Source organism: Podarcis filfolensis (assembly GCF_964270895.1).
Source record: "Podarcis filfolensis genome assembly, chromosome: 10".
NCBI lineage: Eukaryota > Metazoa > Chordata > Lepidosauria > Squamata > Lacertidae > Podarcis > Podarcis filfolensis.
Window position 1 is genome coordinate 31,879,211 of NC_139612.1, and position 21,779 is coordinate 31,900,989.

Genomic DNA, 21,779 nt, shown 5'->3' on the forward strand with positions numbered 1-21,779 from the left:
CATATGGGCAACACTGTGTCAACAATACGCTAAAAAAAATGTGCCAAGTTAATTCAGGGCCAAAGTGGAGGTGATGATAACGGTCATGCAGTTTGCCTCTGCATAGTAGTATTTTCTTTTGCAAATAGCTGGCATGGGGATCCCTAAACCGTATGGCAGAGAGTTGGGCATTAACCCTTTCCCCCATCATGGTCCTGATTTCAGAATCGAAATCGAAATATTCACCCATCTCTACTTACGAACCACTCAAGCATGCTGTCAATGATCAGTCCTGACAATGGCACTTCACTCTCACAGGCCTTGGTGGTGGAAGGTCTATACTTGCTTAGAAACAGCCTCCACCCCCAGTCTAGCACTGCTACTCATCAGGAACAACATTACAGAGATATGGACACAAAGACCAAACCCTATAACAATTCTATCCTAGTGTCTTCTCTGGCAACACTCCTACAGGGCCTGATAGTGTCACCTACCATATTGGGTTCATTTGTTTTTCTCATCTTTTAATGTGACATATGCATCACAATGCCCCTCTACACAGCATAAACAGGGCTTTATCTAAAAGAAGAATAAATGGGCACTAATCTGTTATCAGAAATGGCAACATCCCCAAACCAGCAGGGGAACAGTCGAACCTCCTGGTATGTTCTATAACTATAAGGTGGCCATCCTTGAACAAAAAGGGAGACTCTTGAACTTCAGAGGGAAACTCCATCGTGGAAACATTGAATTGCAAGTTATCCATAGAATGAGTACCATCACTTCTGGATTGAATCAATCAACACAGTGGATTTTATTACACTAAATGTGTTGTTTCACTTACCAATGCCAGGACTGGAACAAATAATAACACCATGCATATTGGAATACTGCATGTGACTGTGGTGTTGTTTTTTAAAAAATCAGAACTACAATAGAAGAAATGTGGTGGAGGAGCGACAAGTGAAGCTTGAGGCCCAGGCTGTGTCCATTGGGAAGGACTGTGATATTAGCAAATTTTAGCAGTCTCTTTCAGGTTGCATCCTATGAGCATTTGCCTGCAAGCACTATTGAACTCAGTGGAGCATACTCTTGAATAGAAAGTATGTTTGTGGCAGAGACAAAGCTGATTTCAAATCTGTGGGTTCAAAAGTAATTTGTGATGCAGCACAATGAGTTTCTGCTATGGTTTTACAATCAATGTTATTTTATTGACTCATATTGATTTGTATATTTGTTTTGTTTTTGTATTGACTTTAAGCAGTGTGGCAGATATAGTAGTAGTAGATTAAAGGTAAAGGTAAAGGGACCCCTGACCATTAGGTCCAGTCGTGGCCGACTCTGGGGTTGCGACACTCATCTTGCTTTATTGGCCCAGGGAGCCGGCGTACAGCTTCCGGGTCATGTGGCCAGCATGACTATGCCGCTTCTGGTGAACCAGAGCAGCGCACGGAAACGGCGTTTACCTTCCCACCATCTACTTGCACTTTGACATGCTTTCGAACTGCAAGGTTGGCAGGAGCAGGGACCGAGTGACGGCAGCTCACCCCATTGTGGGGATTCGAACTGCCGACCTTCTGATCGGCAAGCCCTACGCTCTGTGGTTTAACCCACAGCGCCACCTGTGTCCCAGTAGTAGATTATGATGATGTAATAAAAAGCCAACAATGCTGCTCAGCTCTTAGTAAGGCTTCCATCAACAGAATGGGAAGGGAAGCAATTTTTGCTCCCACAATGTCCTCACACACTCGGGATGGTTTTTCTCAAGTTATCATTCCTGCAGTATCAATTTCAATACTCCACCTTTCCACATCAGTTTGCATTTCTTTTCTTTTAAAATAATGTCCTCATCAAAATTCACCAGCATGTTAGTCAGATTTCCCCATATATATATATATATATATATATATATATATATATATATATATTGTGATGGGATGTTGAGCTGCTTGTGCGTAAAGTTCCTAGTCCCTCAGTGTTTGGCTAAGTCCACAAACCACTGTCTGGAACGGAGCTCCATAAGCATGGCTCCGTCAGTCGCTGGCAGAATCCGACAGTGGGCGTTTACGGAATTTCTTCCAGCATAACAGCTCCTTAACGGAAACACGTCTTCTGGACTCTCTATGTGACAATTTCCGGCGAGGAGTGGGTGTCCCTATAGGAGGTCCTGAAACCTCCTCGCTGTTCTCGCTGGAATTGTCTCTGAGCCATTCTTCTGACTCGCCTTCCCTTGGAGCTCTTTCTCTCCCCCTGCTGGTTCCCTCCTCCGCTGATAGGTCTCTCTCAACCTCTGGGAGCCCTTGCACCACCGGTTCTTCCGATGACAGTTCCCTGACATATATATATATGTTTCTATGCAATTTTACCTTTATACACATTTTTACAAAGCAATTTTCCTAATACAATGCATGTTAATGTTATTTTCACTGATACATACATTTTTGTGCATGGTTTACTGCAGTATATGTATTTTTTTGTACACAGTAATTGCCTGGAGAACTGCATTGCAAAATTCAGGGAAGTGCGAATTTTAAAGGATGGTTGTGTTTTGGTTCTTTATAGTATCTGAAAATGCAAATTTGGGAGGTTCAGCTTTAAATACAAACAGAATCAATTTTCTCCTCCATCCCTACCCCACACCCAGCTAAAACTGCTCTGAAAGTTTAGGGATGATCCAGAGCAAATTTAGAAAGGCATGAAGGTACAGGGGAGAAGGGGAATCACAGAAAATTGCTTCCCTCTTTATTCTGCTGAACATCAGTCAAAGGATACCACTGGATATGCACATCACCACCATCATTATAGCAATAGTGAAGTCACAACCCTTATTGTGCACACACATGCCTTTGTATGTAATGGGGCTCATTGGATCACTACTTTGCTCTCATAATTGGGCTCGTTGAGTCATAGCTGGACTATTTAGAAGAAACCATAAGTGCATTCTTATCACCATGCCTTCCAAATACACATCAGTCATTTAGCTATTATGCTATATCCTTTTCGCTTATCCTCTGTTTTGTCTACTTAAGACTGCAGACAAAACAAAGGGAGGATATAAAGTACGAGTAAAATGACTCATGTCACACTTGGTGTCTGATAATTTTTTTTCTTCGTCGAAATGAGGATTCTTTTTGGGGATTTAAAAAAAATATTAGTCTTCTAATCAGAGTACAATTTAGTCAATAAATAATATGTAGAGTTGCTTTTCAAATAAAACTAAAAATGAAACAAGTTAGCTTTTGAAATAAGGTAAGGAATGCATTTGCAACCACCGAACCAGTGTTCCTTCTCTCTGCTTTGTGAACTATCCACTCCACAAATTTAGCTAGCAAGCTATTTTTTTAAGGACAAATTGCAAATAACTGTTTAAACAAATGAGTCCTTTCCCAAGTTATATAAATATGTTGAGTCTCAAAATTTGTGCAATGCTGATAAGATTTACAACAAAATCATAGCCATGTCTACTCAGAAGGAAGTTCAGTGAAACTCCATACGCACTACATACAGAGAGCAACAATTCTAAGATTGGCTTAACAAACATTCCTGTTTTCCCAGAGGATGCTGAGAATTGTAGCATGGTGAAGGGAATAGGGGGGTCTCCTATCAACTCTCAACACCCTTAAACTGCAGTTCACAGGATGCTTTGACTGTTTGAAGTGGTATGGCACTGATTTAAAGGTATAGGAGTGCAAAGGCTGAAAATCTATATCCATTTACTTGGAACTAATCCCTGTTGAATTCAAAGGGGCTTACCACTGAGCAGTGCCGGCCCACCAACAAGGCCAGCTGAGGCAGCCACCTTGGGTGGTGGGATTTCAAATGGGTGCCCTAGCACCCTTGTGGGTGCCCCACCAGCCTCCCCAGCTCTGCTGCTTGTGGAGCAGCACCAGTGGCTTCCACAGAGCTCCGCAAGCTCTTTTAAGATCTCGTGAGATCTTGCCAGAACTTGCCACCACCCCTTGGCTGGCACCGCTGCACAGGCCAGGTAAGGGAGGCTTCGGCAGAGGGGTGGCAACTTCCCATTTTGCCTCAGGCAGCAGAATGGGATGGGCCATGCCTTCTGAGTAGACATGGATAGGATTGCACTGTTAGTGATACAACTCAATGTCCTGTCTGCTTCCTAACAGGTTGATCTACTGAGAATGTTTTCTGGATTTCAGTTTGCCAATATCATTGATGGTACTCCTCACAACTGCTCCTTTAATTTATTAGGTTTATCCCTAAGGCTCACATAAATATTTACAGTGCAATTCAATGAATGTCTGCTTAGAGGTAAAGCTCCTGGAATTCAGTGGGGCTTACTTCCAGGTAAGTAGATATAGGACTGGTGCTTTAAAATCATAAAATGTTTTTAGCAAGGAGAAAAGTTCAAAGAAACTGAATATTCCTTCACATGCCTTGAATAGTCTTTGAATCTAACCCTGTGGCTATAACTTAAGACTGCATCCAGAAATTGTATGCATGCTCTTCTTTAGAAAAGGCAGGCTCCAACTTCCACCCAGTAGCTCTTGATCTTGGACCTCAGATCTGTCCTGGGGGAAGCAGGACAGACCACGTGGTAAACACAGTACTGTCCTCTAACACTTTGCTGGCATTTGCTTATTGCTCCACTTGGTGCCTGCTCACTGCCCACCCAAACAAATACCGCAATGCAGCAACATTGGCACCGGCATGCATCACATGAGCAGGCAAAATATATGCAGATGTGGTGCCTGCTGGAGTCTGTGGCATGGGTTGACAGCCACCTGTCTGCTTTCTGAATCTGGGAACTTTCCCAGTGGTGCAGCCTGTTTTGTGTGAAGAGGAGGTAACATGTCCAGCCAAGCCAGGACAGAAACAAGCAAGCATCACCAATACAGGGTGCGGACCCAGCAGGTTGTAGTGGCCAGGGAGCTCAGGAGAAATGGACCAAGGGGCTGCAACGACCAGCCCCCAATATCTGCTGCCTAAGACGTGTTGAAGTAAGAGTAGTGAAATCACAGCTAAGAAGCTCATATCATAGATATGACTGACACCCTTCTTTGGAAATTAAACCAGTGTCCAGATTTTAATATTCAAATATTTAACTTGCAGAAACTTATAGATGAATTAAAAGATAATATTTACAGTCACATGCTTGTCCAAGCATGGGCTTTCAGTCTCTTCTTCTAACTTCCAAACAGCTGCATTTCTCTCTCTTTCCAGAGCTCAGTACTTTGTATTTCAGTTAGGCCATGCCTTGCAGCTCTTTTGAGAGATTACCACTTTTACCTTCTCCTGAGCCTTTCCTGTCTTTCTTTCAAGCAGAGAAGCGCTCCAACACTCTATTCAACTTAGTAGTGTTCGCAGTGGATTCTAAAACACAGTCATCTTGCTTCCCATAAAATGGAGTCTCTCCATCTTTATATACCTCCCATGTGACCCCTGTTAGCCAATCACATGAGAACTACTAGAGAACTCTCTAGAATTCAGTTACCAACTAATCAGATTTAAACACAAAGTAATGCACACAAGCATTTACCATTTCAGTGAAATATAGTACTATACTTAACTGGGTGGCCACCTCACACTGCTTAAAAGTAGGATGCCCTTGATAGAAGAACAGCAAGTTTTTATCAGAAGCATTTTACACTGCCTCTGATTTAAAGCTAAACTCCCTTGTACTCAGATCTGTGCTGAGGTTGGTGGATGAGACTGCTTCACTTGCTTTCCTATCTCCACCCTCTTCCCCTTTAAATCCACCTTTGCTGCTATGGGAATGAGAGATTTTGACAGGTGGGCAGTTCTGACAGATTTGACCCATGAGGCAGATTCCCAATATCCCTGACCACGGGTCTTGCTAGCTAGGGATGATGGGAATTGTAGTCCAAAAACAGCTGGAGACCCAAGTTTGGGAAACGCTGCTCTAGATGATACCAACTATTCCTCCTAGCTAGGGAGAGCCAATCAGGATGCACCTGCTTCCTTGATGCACCTGAAGGGAAGCAGGTAACAAGCTTCAAGAAAGCAGGTGAGGGTCTAGTGGAGAAAAGATACATTTGATGCCTTTTTAAACCATACTAAGGTTGAAGTTACTGACCATTAACCTTAAAAGGGTACCTAATTACTAAATATATCAACACATGATTATATTACATTTCTTCTAAAAGTGATACCAGCTCCCCTAGTCTGATTTATCTTTCAGATAAGTTAAGTTCCTTGATGGCAGGCACCTGCCTCTGTAAAACTCTGTAAGATGCCCCACACTGATGCTATAACCGGCCTAATAATTATGAAGTTCCCAGCGAAGGAATTATGACTGTCCTAAAAATAGGTTTAAATGACAGTACATTTATGCTATGTAAGTTGCACATTGTGTATATTACATTTGTCACATTGCATGTATAACACATTTCAGGTAACATTCCAGCACCTTTTCTTACGGCTAAGAACCTTAAGGAAGAATTTCAACCAACACAATTTTTACTGATTTTGTTATTAACATAACATTTCTTGTCAATTCACCTAATGGGAAAGCAAAACTATCAAGACGACAAAGGGCCATTGTGTATTTTCTTGGAGAGGTCTTTAACAGAACTTTGGTGGCAGCAAGGGGGAACCAGACGTCCTGAATTTTTTTCACTCAAGTGTAAAATTTTGAAGAACTGTTGCCAGATAACAAAACTTTGGAAAATTATATTTAAAATGAAATAAAACATGTTTATTGGAAAATGGAAAATGGGTCTGTAGGTCAAAATTTTTGTGAATTTCCCCTGTATTTCTTCTATTTTATCCTGCTTAGAAACTATAGTACTAAGCAGCATATAAATTATTAAAATAAATAATACAGTTCTACATTACCTGCTTATTATTAGGATTTCTAAGTGCTTGTAAATGCTATGTAATATCAGATGAACAAACAACTGAGGGGCTTATGTTTGTGAAGATATACCTGCCTATGCACCACTACTGTTGCTTGATTTTGTTTTTAAAAGATTGCTGATTTTTTTACTCTTCATTTCTGTGATGAAATGTTTTAAGAGGGGATGTTGTGTAATTTGTATACTCCTTTTTTGCAGACTGTATCAGGCCTACACACAACAATAAACAAAACAATAAAACCAAGAAAGGCCATTTAAAAGCTATTTCAGAGTGCCGAAGGATCAAATACTATAATTGTCTTATTATTTTTTTAATTTATATCCCGCCTTCTCCTCCAAGGTACTCAAGGTGGCATACATGGTTCCCCCCTCCTCTTTTAATCCCCACAACAACCCTGTGAGGTAGGTTAGGCTGAGAGGCAGTGATTGGCGCAAAGGCATTTAGTGAACTTCATGGCTGAGTGGGTATTTGAACCCTGGTCTCCCAGCTCCTAGTCTGACACTCATACTATTACCCCATACTGGCTTTCAGCTAAGAAAGCACCTGACAGGCTAAAAATACCTAAGCATACGAGGAAAAGACATCTTATTCCTTTCCTTTGAAAAGTGGCTTTGAAGCTACCCTTAATGGCTTTTTATTAGTGCAAGTCATGTTACTTAAATGTCAATACAGACAGGGCCATGAAGCTGATTGGGTGACCTTGGGCCAATCACTGCCTCTCAGCCTAACCTACCTCACAGGGTTGTTGAAGGGAAGGAGGGAGAAGAACCACATACACTACTTTGAAAAAATGATATAAATGCAAAACAAAACAAAAACTTTCAAAATTGGTCCATGCAAGGCACACTTTACGGTTCATGGGAAGCATATTCGAAGGAGTGGCTTACCATTCCTTGAGCACAGGTTGTCATGGAGAGTCTCTCCCTTCTTGTTGACGTCAATTCTTTTCCAACTATGAAGATATTTCCTCCCCATCTTCACTACTACCGTCGAGCCTTGTTTCTTGAGGAACAGAAAGCTGTTTTTCACCTCAAGGAGTCCTTCCCTGCTGTGACAGGTCCAACTGGGTGCCTCAGAGCAGTTGGTGGTGATGGCTTTGCGTGAATGGGCTGCTTTAAACCTGCTGATAGCCAGACATTGGCCTGATCTAACATGGAGGAGCTTTTCATTCTTCATCCATCTCCACTGCTGGTTTATATTGGTCAGGTTGCATGTTCCCACATATACTGTTTTATTGCTCTCATAAATACATTGCTGTTTTAGCTCATGGATAATAAGAAAACCACCTGAGAGGGGAAATGAAGAACCCATACAAATGGGACAGAGTATATGTTAATGTTCACAGAACAGAAACAATAGCAACCATACAAGCTCCACAAGTGTGATAACCCATTTCCATAACCATTACCATCTCACTATCTTTCTGTTGTGGCACTTGCCTACAAATCATGGTAAAAAGAAAGTTCACAGTTGTGTCAAAAGGAGGTTTGGGATCATGGTGTACAGGCTTTCTGCATACTTCTGTGGATTCCCTAAACTTAATTCCACTCAGAGTGGAGGGGAAAAAAATCAAACCAAGCCATTAACTGCCCATGTTTTCATTTCACAATGAAACAATAAGTCGAACTCTTAACAATCCTTTTAAAAACTGGTTTGCAATATGCAAACCATTTGCTTGAAAGTGTTTTCAAATCTGTCTCTGCTTCTTTCGCCCTTGGGCTCCATTTACTTCATATAAACATGAGATACGGTGTTATTAATATAAACTCCCTGACTTATGCTGCTCATTGCAATGCGGTTTCCATTCACTGCTTTGCAATAATGACTGACTGGTACCATGTATACAGCAGTGGTTAGACTCAGGAATCACAAAATCACAAGGAATCACCCCCTTGCATCACAAAATAAGTTCTTTCCCATCCCATATTTTACAGCATGGAATAAATACAATTTCAGCTCTTCGGTGATGAGCCCCATCTTCAGCTAAAGAATATGCCTGGCTGCTTCCCTTTTCTGTGTTTTATTTGTAATTAGCTGTGGGATGATTTATATTACGATAAGTTCTAGCAAAAATGTATCTGTAAAAGCCTTTGATTTTATAACTTGCCTGCACAAAACATGGATAAAGTCTCAGAGTCCTTCACAAATGAGCATGGACCAAAGAGAGTGTCCAGTGGGGAGGACTTCTCAAAGAATGAAGCAATGATTCAAAAGAAAGTTTATTTCCTTTTTTTGATTGAAACCTAAACAATCTCGGGTTTTACTCGGCCAATGCCTCTCTCCCTTATTGTATAAACTGAAGCACGGAAATCATTCCCTTTCAGCAGCTCAGGGGAAACTCCCAGGAACTCTTGGGAACCACGGCCAGAAGGAGCAAGAAACACAAAAATCTGAAGGGGAGTTGTACTTACCAGAGATCCCAAAAGCCAGGCAGGTAGAAATTAGAATGTGAAATAAACTCTCCATTTTTCTTCTAACAACTCCCATTGCTTCTTTCTCTTTCTCTCTCGCTCATTTTTTTTTTCTTTTTAGAAAAATGCATACCCTAGATAAGTGAAGCGAAGGCTAGGAAGGAAATGTGCCTTCGCAGGAGGAAAATGTCAGTGACGAACACTTCCTTCTATTCAATTGTTTTTGGGGGGTTTTTTATACCACTTTGTCGTTTCATATGATTCTTCAGTATGCACTAGCTATCTGTCCTGGCTAGGCAAAACACAAGCAAAAGGGGGATACATTTCAAAAACAAATACAGAGCTTAAGCATCTTTGAAAACTCAGCAGAGGAAAAGGGGCTATAATTTCCTTTAATTGCCTGTCTGTAAACCATTCTGTGTCTGCAGGTATTCTTGATTGGCCGATGTAAATATATACTATGTTGTCCTGTAAACACTCAAGCTTGTGTAATGATATGTTATTTATGAATCCATCCAGGAGCATCACGTGATTAGATACCACATTTGACTCACACCCAGAAGTCTCTCCCATTAGGCTTATTCACACATTATATTGTCCCTATGGGTGTATAAGTGTTTGTGTGAAAGAATGGACACTCGAAAATTTGGACAGCTCAGCTGTTCTGAACCCAGGTACACAAATTGAACACTTGTTGCATGTCATGTGTGAACACTCCTTTGTGAGTTTAATTGATGCCGATGGCTTGGACCTTTTGTATTAGGAAGCCAGCATGAAGGAAAGGCCATGACACTGAATTCTGATTCTTCTCTCAGTAGAACAGTGGTACCTTGGTTTTCAAACGTAATACGTTCCAGAAAACAATTCGAGTTCTGAAACATTCGAAAACCGAAAACTCAATAGCCGACAGCTAGGCCTCCGGATCTTTCACTCAGCAGAAGCAGTGTGGCATGTTTGACTTCCAAGGCGTGTTCAAAAACTGAAGTATTAACTTCTGGGTTTATGGCGTTCGAAAACCGAAACGTTCGACTTCTGAGACGTTTGAAAACAGGTACCACTGTACCCTTTTTTGATCCTATCTTGTCCAGATGGATGGAAACTTTTATGCAGCGTCTGCCCCTTCTGAGTGCAGAACTGTAAATCTTAGGGCTACTTTCTTTGTTCCAGGGAGACTGGGGCATGTACGTGTCTCTCAATCTACCCACCAAGATATACCCATGTCTATCTCTGCTATATCTCTCTGGTTTCTCTCTGTTTCTCATTTTTTCAATCTTAAATTCAGTTCTTCACAATTCCACGCAATTGCTATTTTAAAAAGGCCTCACAAAAATTAATCAGTATTTTAGTGCAGATTTATTCTAATACAGTTGTACCTCAGGTTACATACGCTTCAGGTTACATACACTTCAGGTTACAGACTCCGCTAACCCAGAAATAGTGCTTCAGGTTAAGAACTTTGCCTCAGGATGAGAACAGAAATTGTACTCCGGCGGCGCAGCGGCAGCAGGAGGCCCCATTAGCTAAAGTGGTGCTTCAGGTTAAGAACTGTTTCAGGTTAAGAACGGACCTCTGGAACGAATTAAGTACTTAACCCGAGGTACCACTGTATCCACATTTGCCTATAATTTTGCCTAAAATACACATTTTTGCAAGGCAGTTTCTCTTAATATAATGCATTTGTGTACGTTATTTTCAATAATATAATCCTTTCTATGTACACTTTCTCCTAATATAGGCATTTTTGACACATTGGCTGGAGAACTGCATCACAAATTTGGAGAAGCGTGACTTTGAAGGACGGCTGTGTTTCAGTTCACATTTTGTTTCAGAACGTTCAGATTAGGTAGCCTTTAAATGCAAACTGAGTCTCATTTCGCCCCTACCCATGTATAATCCTGAGGTACTTTGCACCCTTGGCTCTGGCTAATTGCCTCATCTTTAGCTAATACTACTTTCACATATCTTTAAAGATGGGTGTGTCAACTTCCATAGCGCTCACATCCAGGGGGAGATTTCTGCACTGCAGGTTGAACACTGAAGTACTCAGCTGAAATGGCAGAAAATGTTTCAGGGAAAGGCCCTATGCGCTCACCAGTGGCCTCACACCACTTTCTGCCAGCCGAGGAGATGGCCCAGAGGCAGCCCTACCATTAGACAGAGTGGGAAGGGCACCTTTAGCAGCTGATGCTGGGTTGGGGACAAGTGGTGAGGTGTTGGAGAACAAAGCTATGTGTGCTGTGATGAGTCCTGTCCTACAGGCCGTCGGAAACTAGTCTGCTGCCCCCGGGTGCACTGGAGGGCACGGTAAGCCTCAGATGCCAGTGAGACTATCTTCTGTACATGGAATTAGGGAGGGGGTCAATTTGTCCTTCACCTCAAGCAGAAAAGACATATTGGATTAGGCCTAGGTAGGCCAGAGGAAGGAGCATATTATAGGGTACTGTGGGAAGTAAAATGCCCAGGGCGGGGTATTCCGAGATGAGTATCACTTCAACATGAAGCTAAGAGACAGACCTGAGTTTCATGGGCTTGCTGAGGGAGAAAATTGGCTGGTAATCGGTGAAATAACATGAGGAAAATATAGACATCTTTAAATATTTTGTATCAAGTTTATTGGTTGGATGAAGCAAAGGTAACATAACTGCTTTAGAAACTCATTATCAAATCCTATGCTGAGACTCCTCAGTTCTTGCCAAATGGGGGGTTCCAGCGATACTTTTTTTGTCTTTACAAACTGATCACTGCAAAGATAAAAAGAAGAAAACACCAAGATCCTCATGGTCCATTCTAGTTTGTGTTCTCCTGAACACCCATCCATCTCCTTACAATAAATGGAACTTGTGTTTATTTTTAAAAAAAGCTTTCGGTAAAAGACAGGCAAATATTTAAAATTCTTACCATTTAGTATATGTTACAAAGTTTCTCTTTTTTTAAAATTAAAACGACTCACGAGATTTACAAATACACCGGATTCTGTCCTGGAGCAAAAAGCAGCTTCTAAGACAATTGACAGTATCAAATATATACATCAACATTGAAAAAAAGACACTGGGCTCAATCCACTGGAAATGTCACTTGTGCAAGCCCCAATGAAGCGAAAGAGAAGTCCACAAGGGCATAGCAACCTCGAATGAAATACAGGATTTCTTTTATAACTTTTATTTGTTTCAGTCAGGCTTGCACAGGAAACACTCCCTTTGTGTGGCCGCCATTGTGTTCCACAATGCTTTATAGAATTTACTATACACACTTAAATATCTAAGAGTACTTGGGAGTTGTCGTATAAGACAACTTAGGAGCTGTCATATAAAATACCAAACTGATTTCGAATAGTTTCAAAAACAATGGGCTTTTCAAAAAATATTTGTTTCCATTTGAAGCCAATAACTGACCAAGAATCATAATTGGCAAGAATCATAAAAGGCTCGGAATAAAGTTTACCACATAATAGGTAATAGCACTTAACAGGTACAGTAGAACACCTGACAGCCTATTCACAAGACAGACTTTTTGTTGTTGTTGCAAACGTTAAAGCATTTGTACACATTTCTTCAGTGGAATTTCCCGAGTCCATTGTAGAACATACAAACATACGTTACATACATTCTGTGTGGCAGATCCCACTAATACAGAAACAAATCCTCCATAAGATATATATGTGAAATCCAAATGTAACATCAGTACATTAACCTTCATTTAAAAACTGGTTCAGGGAACTCACAATACATTCAAGACAAAGGTCCGTCAATCTTGTATGCTTTTGTTTTTGTTTTTAACCATCCACATTCCTTTTACAAGTTGGCTGCAGTGCCACTCCTCTTCACAGCTGTAAACTCCTTGAAGAAGTTGCTGGTAGGTAACGAATCAAATTACCCCAAGAGAGATCAACATATTTGCTTCTTCCTTCTTGGTTTCACTGGACAGCTTCAGCAGATGGCCTGCTTTCGTACAGGTTCAGCGCATGATGCACAAATTCATACTGTTCACTGGTTTGGACCATTCCACCTCTGGGGGGAAAAAGGGGGAGGTGGAAAGAGATGGCAAGTACCTTTAGTGACAGAATAGTTCCCACTACCCCAGAGAGTTTATAGGGGTATCACTGCTAATGGCATAGCCATTCAGATGCTATTGAGCTCCAGTTCCCATCAGGTCCAGTCAGCATGGCCAATAGGGTTGCTGGGAGCATCTCCTGGTATGTCCCACAGAGGAACTTACGGTCTTCAAACAAAAACATCCTGAAGGTCCCAGGCCACAGAGAGGTTAGGCTGGCCTCAACTAGAGCCAGGGCTTTTTTGGCTGTGGCTCCAATCTGGTGGAACGCTCGGTCACAAGAGACTAGAGCCCTGAGGGATTTGACATCTTTCCGCAGGGCCTGCAAGACAGAGCTGTTCCACCAGGCCTTTGGTCAGGGCACAGCCTGACTCCCTCCTTTGGCAATCTTCACAGAACTTTAGCCTAATGGTTGCCATCAATTTGAGTTGAATTAATTTTATAATGAAATTATTTTAGAATGTTGTACTATTTTATTGTTGTTAGCTGCCCTGAGCCCGGCTTCGGCTGTGGAGGGCGGGATATAAATAAAATTTATTATTATTATTATTATTATTATTATTATTATTATTATTATTATTCCAACAAATATTTGGAGGGTCAGAGGTTTCTCATCTCTGGCCTATGGTGTGTAGGTTCACATTACTTTTTATTTCTGTCTAACAAGGTTTCACGTGAGGTTCTGTATCAGCCCCAAATACAGTAATGAGCAGAAACTTAATGTTAAAGATGGATGTTTGCAGAGAATCTGCTGCATTTTATATTTCATGCTATGAAAATCTAAAATTACACCGTCAGATTTTGCTTCCTCTTTTTGCAACGTGCGGCGCCTCAGCCACCAAACTATTTATTCCAAATTAATTTGGACGGAGCAACGTGCATCTTAAAACGTAGCAGCAAATCAAAACCTGGCTCCCAGTGTCAATGCATTTTCATTCTTACATTAAATATGTGACCTATTGTGACCGTAGGGGCACATGTACAAAGTGCAGGTTTTCCTGTCCTTTTTCTAACGCCTCCCAGACTTCCTGCCTTACCAGCTGACACAGAAGAAATTCTGCAGCAGTGACTCACCGACTGCAGCATTCGACAGTGCCATTCTTATTTGGTTTTGACCATAAAAGTATAGTGTGTGGACACCTACGACAAATGTGTTAAAAGTCACTGCAAAAGTACCCTGGAGTTTCTGCACCGCTATCAAACAAGGACTCATACTAAAAGGGAAGGCAGGGAAAGAATTAAGTACCAATCCTACCACCACCACTTGTCTGCTGAAATTTGCAGTCTGTTGAAGTTGCTTTTTAATATTTTTCTTCAAAAACTCCAAGCTAGGGATGGGCGAATCTGTCCATTTCACTTTGTCTCCATTTCTACTTTTTTCTGCCCTAAGCTCTGTTTGCTGTAGTTATGCATCGGTTTGTGTTAAAAAGCAACAACAGAAAAGACCTCGCAAAAATTATTCAGCATTTTAGTGTGTATTTCTACTAATATACACATCTTCGCAGGCTGTTTTGACTAATAAACACATTTCTGCAAGCAAATTTCCTAATATAATGCATTTTTGTACTTTATATCCATCGGTGCATGCATTTTAAAGCATACTGTCCCCACAAATACCATTTTTGTACATATATTTTGGTTCGGGAATTGCATCACAAAATTTCGGAGATGTGCAAATTTGGAAGGATATCTAAGTTTTGGCTCACATATTATATCCGAAAGTGTGAATTAGGTATTGCAAACCAAACCAAATTTATCTCCAAATGAATTTATTGAGTCTTCATTATACACAAAAGTGAGTTTGTTCCTAGAATGATTCCCTAAAGGCCAAACCAGATATGATGATGGCAATGCGTGAACGAATCTCCATCTCTTTGATGTTTTGGCAAATAGTGTTGGATGGGAGAAATGACCAGGACTGGGACTGCAGATGGATTTTGCATGTGGCGTCATCTTACCTGTCCAAACGAAGTTGGCAGACAATGCTTAATGCGTCAACAACTCCTTCTTCCTTCAGCTGATGACAACCAATTGCGGTAGCAATGAAACATCCAGTCCTTCCTATTCCAGCACTGAAAGTTAAAAAAAGGGAAAAAAAGGCACACCAAAGATCAAAGAGACTAAAATGTCAGTTATCATCATCTTCCATCATCTGTCAAAGTTCTACCCATGGAGAAGAAGGAATGGCGAGCCCAGGATAATCTTATTGGTTCATATTCACCCCCCCCCACCTAGCAGAAAATATTAATGCTTGGTGAATTAGTAGATTGGCATTTTCAGGTTTCTATTCTGTAAAAACACATATGGCCCTGATTATGTTGAGGCAGGATTTTTCTTTAAAATGGTTCTTTCGTTAGTTTTAATATATCCTTATAAACTGAGTTTGAAATCACCCCCCCGCCCAATACTATGAGGGATGATCAGGGCCGGATTTAGGTTTGATGAGGCCCTAAGCTACTGAAGGTAATGGGGCCCTTTATATGTCCAGCTGTCCTTTGTCAACAATAAATTGTCACTGTTTTTTGTTTTGGATATATGCTATATGGTAATTTATGGACCTAATAGGTATCTAAAGCCATTTGGACATGTTGCCATGCAAACAGTCCATGCAGAATGTAGGCTCTGGAGCCAAGTGAGGATTCCCAGGTAAGATCCTCCCTCTATTGTGTGGGCAGGTAATCCCTCCCCTACCTGGCCTGGTCTCCTTGGCAACGCTTCCCCTAGGTGGGATTGGACAACTGACTGAGGTAGGTGGAGACCTCCAGGTATCCCACCTGAGGGAAGGCAAAGCCAAGCCTATGCTGATGGGGCCGCTCCAGATCTAGGGCTGCGCGCGTCCATGCAAAGGGCACCCCCTGTTTTAAGCGGAGAGTGGTCATTGCACATGTTGCCATGCAAACAGTCCATGCAGAATGTAGGCACTCTATATAGAGAAATGAGCAAACCAGTGATATTTTAGGGAGCAGGCTAGCAGGCGGGGCCCATTACTTACATCATAGGAGCCTACACAACACAAAACACTGTTGCTCTATGTAGGTTTTATTTTATTTGTTTGTTATCTTATATTTTGGAAATGTACCTTCAGGTTTTTTCCCCTTTAATTTTTTTGGGGACCCCCAAGAGAATGGGGCCCTAATCTATAGCTTGCTTAGCTTATACATAAATCTAGCACTGGGATGCTCTTGCCTTCTATTCATACAAGACTATAATGTTTGAAATCATAAAAAAGAGGAAAATTGTTTTCCAAAAAGAGGAGCAGAATTTAGACAATGTTAACACTGACAAGGAGTGACACACGTGCCATTTCCTCAAAGCATGAAAGGTGTGCTTCAATCTGCCGATTTCCCTCCTAGTTTTCTAGGTTTGCTTATGTTTCAGTTTGCTCCTTTCATAACTGAGCAGTGATCCACTGCACAAAATTGTAATGGTTTCCTGCCCCAGCATGGTGGGAATGCGCAATTGCACATTTCTCTGCTTTATTAAAAATTAGCATATAGAGATATGCTGAGGGGAAAGTTGAAGCAACACCTTGGCAGAACAGCAATGGTGTAAAGGTAAACACATTTCTGCGACTGCAATTCTAATTCAGTAGAAACGTTGTTAGCTACATTGGGATGGGAGTAACCAGTACAAGCTTTCTATCTTCCTATCAAGTGTTATCAGGAAAAGATGGCAGCAAACAGTGACTTTACATAGTGATTTGATTTCTGAATCCCCCCCCCAGCACCCTTATAGAAATTCTCCTTCACTGAATTTGCAAGAGAAACAACTTTTTTAAAAAGCAAGCAAGCAAGCAAGCAAGCAAGAAAGAAAGCAAATTACCTGCAATGCACAATTACAGGTCCTCTACCAACGGATCCCACCCTGTCCTCTTCGACATCCAGCATGAGCTGTAGAAGGGGCTGAGCACTATCTGGAGTTTTGTGGTCTGGCCAGGATGTGTACCAGTAATGTTTGACATGTCTTGAAAGGCTTCCTTGCTGAAAATAAACGTGTATGTGATGAACCACGAATAGTGCTTTCTTAATTGTATTACTCCTTAAAAGAAGACACAAGCAGATATGGTAAAGGTAAACGTACCCCTGCCCGTACGGGCCAGTCTTGCCAGACTCTAGGGTTGTGCGCTCATCTCACTCTGTAGGCCGGGAGCCAGCGCTGTCCGAAGACACTTCCAGGTCACGTGGCCAGCGTGACAAGCTGCATCTGGCGAGCCAGCACAGCACACGGAACGCCGTTTACCTTCCCGCTGGTAAGCGGTCCCTATTTATCTACTTGCACCCGGAGGTGCTTTCGAACTGCTAGGTTGGCAGGCGCTGGGACCGAACGACGGGAGCGCACCCCGCCGCGGGGATTCGAACCGCCAACCATGCGATCGGCAAGTCCTAGGCGCTGAGGATTTACCCACAGTGCCACCCGTGTCCCTGTACTTTTTACTCCTTAAAAGAAGACACAAGCAGATATGGTAAGAGACGAGAAATGACCAGAACTTGTATTACCTTTAATGTAAGGTTACGGACAGTGTAATTCTCACATTCTTGCACACTGTTAACAAGAACTTCCACTTTTCCATATATCCCTCTTTTCTCCGGCCAATAGAGCACACATTTCTGGAAAATAGAAATTTTAAAATGCTTGATTAAAAACAAACAAACCCTGTTTTGCTTGATAGTGGCGATGGAATAACTCCCTTGTTACAACTGCGAATATTTCAATATAATTTTTAACATAAATGCCAATATTTCCAATATTGTCTTTATTTCCCATGGGCAGTTCCATTTTCTGGAACATGACCCTGTTTTGTTCCCTCTTTGCCTTTTGGGGAGAAGTTGCAGGTGACTTTTTAAAAATGTCATTTGAGTTCAATGGTACCCTAAGGTAGGGTTTTGTTTGTTTGTGGTGTGTGTGTGTGTGTGTGTGTGTGTGTGTGTGTATCTTGTCTCCAGCCCACACCTACATAAAATGCATGTGCAGACACACTACAGCACACCTAGAGCACATACTAGCATTTCACACCTTAGTGAGACTCACTTTGAATTTTGGGGAACAGATTTTATGACAATTCATGTTCTCCACCCTTTACACACCTTTAACTGAGGCTTTCTCATCCTTTGGTCTCCAGATGTTGTTGACCTACAACTCCCATCGTAGCCAGTGCTGAGAGGTGATGGGGGTTGAGGTCCAACAACATCTGGAGGGCAATCCAGTGATCCAAGCCAATGGTTTATGATGCCAGAAAAAATAGTCAATCATGGCCTTTCCCTGTGAACTTTAGATGCAAACCTTGAATTCAAATGCATGAGCATATATTCATAACACATTTTAATTACTTTGCAAATTTATTACAGTTGCCTTTACACGCCTTGTTTTGTGAATAGATAACAGAAGGTGGTGGTGGTGGGGGAACCAACATACAATTTGTGAAAAAGAAATGTTAGAGACCAGAAATAGGAGCTCTGCATGTTCAAAATTCATTTAGCTAATACATAGAATATTGCCTGACTTCTTTTCCATTGAGTTTTCATAAAAGTTCAGTTTCTCCACACTTTCTTCAGCTGTTAGCAGCTTCTTCTTCTTTAACTGCCTACACGTTTTTAAAAGCCCCATTATTATACCAGTGCCTATGAAATTATTTTATTTAAATCTCATGCTGCACATAAATGTCTTGATTAAAAACCAATTGCTATATTAAGGCTGCAATCCTCTCTGAATGGAACTGGAAGTAAGTCTTATTATAAAAAAGACACTAAGCATGACTCCTTCCAAAAAATAAATTATGTGGTGGGTGGCGCTGTGGGTTAAACCACAGAGCCTAGGGCTTGCCGATCAGAAGGTTGGCGGTTCGAATTCCCGCAATGGGGTGAGCTCCCGTTGCTCGATCCCTGCTCCTGCCAACCTAGTAGTTCGAAAGCATGTCAGAGTGCAAGTAGATAAATAGGTACCTCTCCGGTAGGAAGGTAAACGGCATTTCTGTGCACTGCTCTGGTTTGCCAGAAGCGGCTTATTCATGCTGGCCACATGACCGGAAACTGTATGCCGGCTCCCTCAGCCAATAAAGAGAGATGAGCACTGCAACCCCAGAGTCGTCCGTGACTGGACCCTAATGGTCAGGGGTCCCTTTACCTTTACAGTGTAATTCTATATTGACTATTTAGAAATAAGTCCTACTGAGTTCAGTTGAGGTTACTCTTAGGTAAATGTGTATAGGATTGCAGCCTAAAAGACTATTTTTTTTAAACCTTGTATTCTTATTACAGGTAGGTAGCCGTGTTGGTCTGCCGTAGTCGAAACAAAATTTAAAAATTCCTTCCAGTAGCACCTTAGAGACCAACTGAGTTTGTTATTGGTATGATCTTTCATATTTGTGCATGCACACAAAAGCTCATACCAATAACAAACTCAGTTGGTCTCTAAGGTGCTACTGGAAGGAATTTTTTTATTTTGTATTCTTATGTGCATGAAAAGACTTTTTACCCACCATTGATGTATGCACCTCTTTTTTAAAGTAAACACACACTTAAGTTTTTGGAAAAGCTGAGAAACTTCTTGCGCATTCTGTGCCTCCTGAGTGTCCCCTGAAAAGATTGTCCTAGGAAACCCCAGTTATCAGTTACCATTTTTCTATTTCTGGAAGAGCTTAACAACAAGGAAAAACAACAACAACAAAGCCAACCAACAGACCAAAACAACAGGCGAAACTTTTCTTGCCCCTATGTCTTTGAGCTAGGAAGCCCACACCAGAGAGGGAGAAAAGCCCACACCAGAGAGGGGAAAATTTGCAACATTCCTCTTGTGGATTCATTTTGCAAGTTATTTTGGATTGTAATTGCAGATCATTTTTCCATGAAACCTGCAGGGTTTGAGAACTAGACTCTGGGCTAGTTTCATTTCATGGCAATGCTTCTGCATTGTTGTACAACTGCAGTAAAAATGGTTAAATTGTTGAACATTTCACTGCTGCCTTTTCCCTTGTCCCCCCCACAACAGCACCATGATAAATTTCTCATAACCCAGGTACTTTATTCATGGTACTTATCTGTAACGGCAAACATGCATTCCCCCCCCCCCTTTGGGGAAATGAAAACCACAGATATCTGTACATCCCTATGTAATAATTGGCTTGCTATTGAAAACCAAGGCTGGTCCTTTTTTATTGGTTTATCCACTTGTTTCCCTTTCTACCTAGTGTTTAAGGAATATTATTATTATTATTATTATTATTATTATTATTATTATTATTATAGCAATACTGGTGCACCTGCTAGTGAATAGATTAATCACCAGTGAAAAGCAGGCCTAAGTTCATTAGTAAAAGGTAAAATTGAAACTGAATATATATACCGAGGAAATTGTCTCAGTGATAGGATCAGCATTTCTTCCCATAAAGGACAATGGAGTGATTTACAATCAAGAAATACACAGAAAGCAGCCAAATGCATTAGATCAAAATTGGCTTGAAAAAAACCTGAGACCTGACTAGAAACAAAAGGCTAAGGGAGGAGTCTTATCTTCAGTCCACAGTAACAAATGTAACCCATTACGACTCTTATGTAAAAACTACTACTGATAACAACATAATGTTGCTGCTCTTTTGTCTGCCCCAATGCTTCTATTCTCTTTCATATAGATATAGTATGCTTTTCGATTCTGTTGTGTTGCCTGCCCTGAGTTCTTTGAATGAGAGGCAGACTATTAATGGTCTAAATTAATAAAGAATGCTCCAATCAGCTGCCATAAAGTCTCACTGACAGCAACTAGAGATGCGGATGGGGTGCCTGCACTCTCTCCTCTGGCGAATATGGATTTAGCAGTAAGCCACTCAAAATGCCTGGGTTTTGGTTTCTCGTCGGGAGCGTTGGGGTTTGCACATTTTCATCCATGCCAGTACTTTCAAAATAAAAACAACTCTCCGCTCTTCTTTGAAAGTTAATGAGCAAACAAAGATATGAATTCTCATGACTTGCTAGAGTATTTCAGTGAGGCCTGATACCCTCAAGGAAGGGTCAGCTGAAACACTTTAGGCATTAGATAGGTAAAGGCAAAGGGACCCCTGACCATTAGGTCCAGTTGTGACCGACTCTGGGGTTGCGGCGCTCATCTCGCTTTATTGGCCGAGGGAGCCGGCGTACAGCTTCCGGGTCATGTGGCCAGCATGACTAAGCTGCTTCTGGCGAACCAGAGCAGCACATGGAAACGGCGTTTACCTTCCCGCCGGAGCGGTACCTATTTATCTACTTGCACTTTGACATGCTTTTTGAACTGCTAGGTTGGCAGGAGTAGGGACCGAGCAACAGGAGCTCACCCCGTTGCGGGGATTCAAACCACCAACCTTCTGATTGGCAAGTCCTAGGCTCTGTGGTTTAACCCACAGCGCCACCCACATCCCTTTAGGCATTATATATTTCTTATTAAAGCTTTTACACAGCTCAGCACCATTTCGATGCTTTGTCTCTTCTCTTTTTTATTCATCAGTCCTTTTCCAGCTGCTCCTTCCTTTCTTCC

At 41.5% G+C, this 21,779-nt stretch overlaps 2 protein-coding genes across 4 annotated transcripts in view; both read right to left on the reverse strand.

The window, feature by feature from the left end:
* The window catches only part of PTPRB (protein tyrosine phosphatase receptor type B), a 76,944-nt gene extending 67,517 nt beyond the window's left edge, over window positions 1-9,427 (reverse strand). The window contains exons 1-2 of one of the 2 annotated variants that reach the window (XR_014539245.1): window positions 9,231-9,427; window positions 7,707-8,105 (exon numbers count right to left, since the gene is read on the reverse strand). Coding sequence is in view for 1 of the 2 variants with exons in the window: in XM_083574300.1 (XP_083430426.1) it covers window positions 7,707-8,105; window positions 9,231-9,306 (475 nt within the window). In the remaining variant the exon portion in view is untranslated. The remainder of the gene's footprint in view (window positions 1-7,706; window positions 8,106-9,230) is intronic. The other variant, XM_083574300.1, reaches the window with a different exon arrangement.
* A 2,398-nt stretch (window positions 9,428-11,825) lies between these two features.
* PTPRR (protein tyrosine phosphatase receptor type R) overlaps window positions 11,826-21,779 on the reverse strand; it is a 113,210-nt gene continuing 103,256 nt past the window's right edge. For both annotated transcript variants that reach the window (XM_083574515.1, XM_083574516.1), the window contains exons 11-14: window positions 17,777-17,887; window positions 17,103-17,260; window positions 15,239-15,352; window positions 11,826-13,237 (exon numbers count right to left, since the gene is read on the reverse strand). In XM_083574515.1, coding sequence (XP_083430641.1) covers window positions 13,144-13,237; window positions 15,239-15,352; window positions 17,103-17,260; window positions 17,777-17,887 — 477 coding nt within the window. In that variant the 3' untranslated portion in view covers window positions 11,826-13,143. The remainder of the gene's footprint in view (window positions 13,238-15,238; window positions 15,353-17,102; window positions 17,261-17,776; window positions 17,888-21,779) is intronic.